Below are 2,593 nucleotides of genomic sequence, written 5' to 3' on the forward strand. Positions count from 1 at the left end.
GAAATCTAGAAGAAAGATGCAAAGCAAAACCGATAGCTAGTAAATAGGCCCCGTACTGAAAAATAGTAAGACACAACATTGACACTAGCTATATCAGACAAAAATCCTACCAGACTAGTCTCACAAAGATATTACTAAGGCAAGACTCAACTACCTCCTAACCTACTACCTTAATACTCGACCTCCACAACTTCCTATCAAGTGTCATGTCCTCGGAAATCTGAAGCCTCGCCATATCATGTCTGATCACCTCTCCCCAATACTAGGCCATCCTCTACCTCTTCTCGTTCCTTCCACAACTAGCCGCTCACACCTCCTTACCGGAGCATCTGGGCTTCTCCTCTGGACATGCCCAAACCATCTGAACCTCATTTCCCGCATCTTGTCGTCAATGGGAGCCACGTGCACCTTCTCCCGAATATCATCATTCCTAATTTTATCCATCCTAGTATGCCCGCACATCCACCTCAACATCCTCATTTCTGCTACTTTCATCTTCTGGATATGTGAGTTCTTAACAGGCAAACACTCCGCCCCATACATCATCACCGATCTAACCACTACTTTATATATATATATATATTAAAGAGATAGAGTTTATGATTTTTGAAACTTCAAAAAACATTTTTTTTAATTAGACTAACCTCAAGGGAGGTATATAGAAATAACTTATGGTAGTCGTATTAAAGTATCTTCCTAGAAAGTATTTCAAATTGATTGATAGAATTAGCTAAAATACTAAGGGTCCTACCCACGTGTCCATAGCAAAAGGAAATGGGGCATGCACCTTCTGAGTTTTGAGTAACTTTCAGCTATCGTAAACTGACCAATGACTCCCATCCACCAAACCTCATTCAACAAAAAGAAAGTACGAATTATAAATATCTAATGAAGCTAGTACGTACTATTCTTCTTACCAAAAGAGATCGTAAAGAAAACTAAGTACCTACAACTAATACTTCTCTTTGCTTTCTTCTCTTGATCATTTTGCCGTAGAAGATGGCCGTTGCAACAAAGTTGTGCCTCAATCTCTCCCCTCAACCTCCTTCTTCTAACTCAATTCCTCCGCCTTCAAAGACTACTCAAGTTTCTTGGTAAGTTTACTATTTTTCCTTATATATGTTGTACTATATCAAAAAAAAAAAATTACCGCTATACTAGGACACTCTATATTTTTTATTTTTTATTAAAGGGCAATTCGATGCACAAGACATCCCGTATTTATGCAGGATCCGGAGAAAGGCTCCACCTAAGGGATGTGATGTACACAAGTTACGTTCTTATATATACCTATTGAAATGTCATGATATATTTACGGCCATAAATACTAATAATATTTTAGATGTGCCAAAAGTCTTCTTAATTTTTCTGGTAAACTCAATGTCTAGTCAAACGCCACCGCTAAAATGGTAAGAATACATGTTTAATCATACCTTTAATTCAATGGAAATTTGTAAGATTGTCAATGTTATCTCAAAAGCAACTATTATCCTTCCAAATTATTATAGGCTTATAACTAATTATACCGAGTATCCTCGATCTTTATATATAGTCTGTTACACTTAGATCTCTTTAGTAATTGAAAACCAAGAATCATTATTGTGCCATATGAATAACGTGTGACATAGTCAACATCTTTAACTTTTCATTCATCTGTATTATCCCCAAAAAAATCTTCTTGTGTCTGACACGAACTTCCTTATTTTATTTTCTAATTCCATAAAAGCATGCACCTTTTTCCTTGCTATTTATTTAAAATGTCATAATTTGGCTCTCTTTTAATTTACGCAGGCAACGAAAAGAAAGATCATGGAAAAGCCAATGTGTATTAGGGATGGCATGTATCGTAATTGGATTAGAATTAGACAGCTCAATATTAGTAAATCAAGAAATTAGTGCTATCGCCGGAGACATGCAATTACAAATTATTGCCGGAAAACCAGTACAAAAATGGAGCGAGAAAAGATCATGCCCGCCGTGGAATGGGAACTCTTTAGAAACCATCGTGCCGGAGAACTTACCGAGGCCGGTGACTCGCCGGAGATGGGAAGCCGTTGATTATACTACTACTCAATCTGCACCAGAAGTAAAGTCGGTGGCAAGATTTAGTAAAGGGTGCTTCACTATGTGAACATATTAAATGTTAATGTACAGTCAAGGGAATTGGGTATAGGTAAAGGGTTCAATTCAATTCCCACGAAATGGGGTAGTTGAATCCCTTTGACATAAAAGACAAGTTCAAATTTCAGCTGTAGCATTTTTTAAAAAAAAAATCCTCTTATATAAACTTGTTGGCTAATTAACTATCGTGTATATTGAAGAATGCTAATAAAATATAAAATATTTGTGGTCTTAATTTGTTTTGGTTTTTGCTTGATTAATGAATATTATCAGTTGTAGTACACGATTGGCAGTTTATTTGCAGTACACGAAGTACCGGAATATACGTTACACGTGAAAATTAGAAAAGACAAATAGCCCGTTTGGCTTAGCTGATTTAGAGTAGCTGATAAGCATTAGGTGCTGAAAAATACTTTTAAGTGCTGAAGCTGATTTAAAAAATAAGCAATTATGTATTTGGATAAAAATGTTG

At 36.1% G+C, this 2,593-nt stretch overlaps 1 protein-coding gene across 1 annotated transcript; it reads left to right on the plus strand.

Moving 5' to 3' along the window:
* The first annotated feature begins 892 nt into the window (after positions 1-892).
* On the plus strand, positions 893-2,356 carry LOC107760942 (protein CHLOROPLAST VESICULATION). Its single transcript, XM_016579075.2, has 2 exons — positions 893-1,094; positions 1,792-2,356. Exons 1-2 carry the CDS (start codon positions 1,000-1,002, stop codon positions 2,129-2,131), a joined length of 435 nt encoding a protein of 144 aa, XP_016434561.1. The 5' UTR covers positions 893-999; the 3' UTR covers positions 2,132-2,356.
* The last annotated feature ends 237 nt before the right edge of the window (positions 2,357-2,593 follow it).

The sequence above is a fragment of the Nicotiana tabacum genome, chromosome 1, assembly GCF_000715075.1.
Source record: "Nicotiana tabacum cultivar K326 chromosome 1, ASM71507v2, whole genome shotgun sequence".
Taxonomy (NCBI): domain Eukaryota; kingdom Viridiplantae; phylum Streptophyta; class Magnoliopsida; order Solanales; family Solanaceae; genus Nicotiana; species Nicotiana tabacum.

What these genes read in the sequence shown, in the direction of transcription:
- LOC107760942 (XM_016579075.2), top strand. Translation starts at nt 1,000, where the DNA reads ATGGCCGTTGCAACAAAGTTGTGCCTCAATCTCTCCCCTCAACCTCCT. An exon ending in AAGACTACTCAAGTTTCTTG is followed by an intron (nt 1,095 to 1,791) that starts GTAAGTTTACTA and finishes TAATTTACGCAG; the next exon opens with GCAACGAAAAGAAAGATCAT.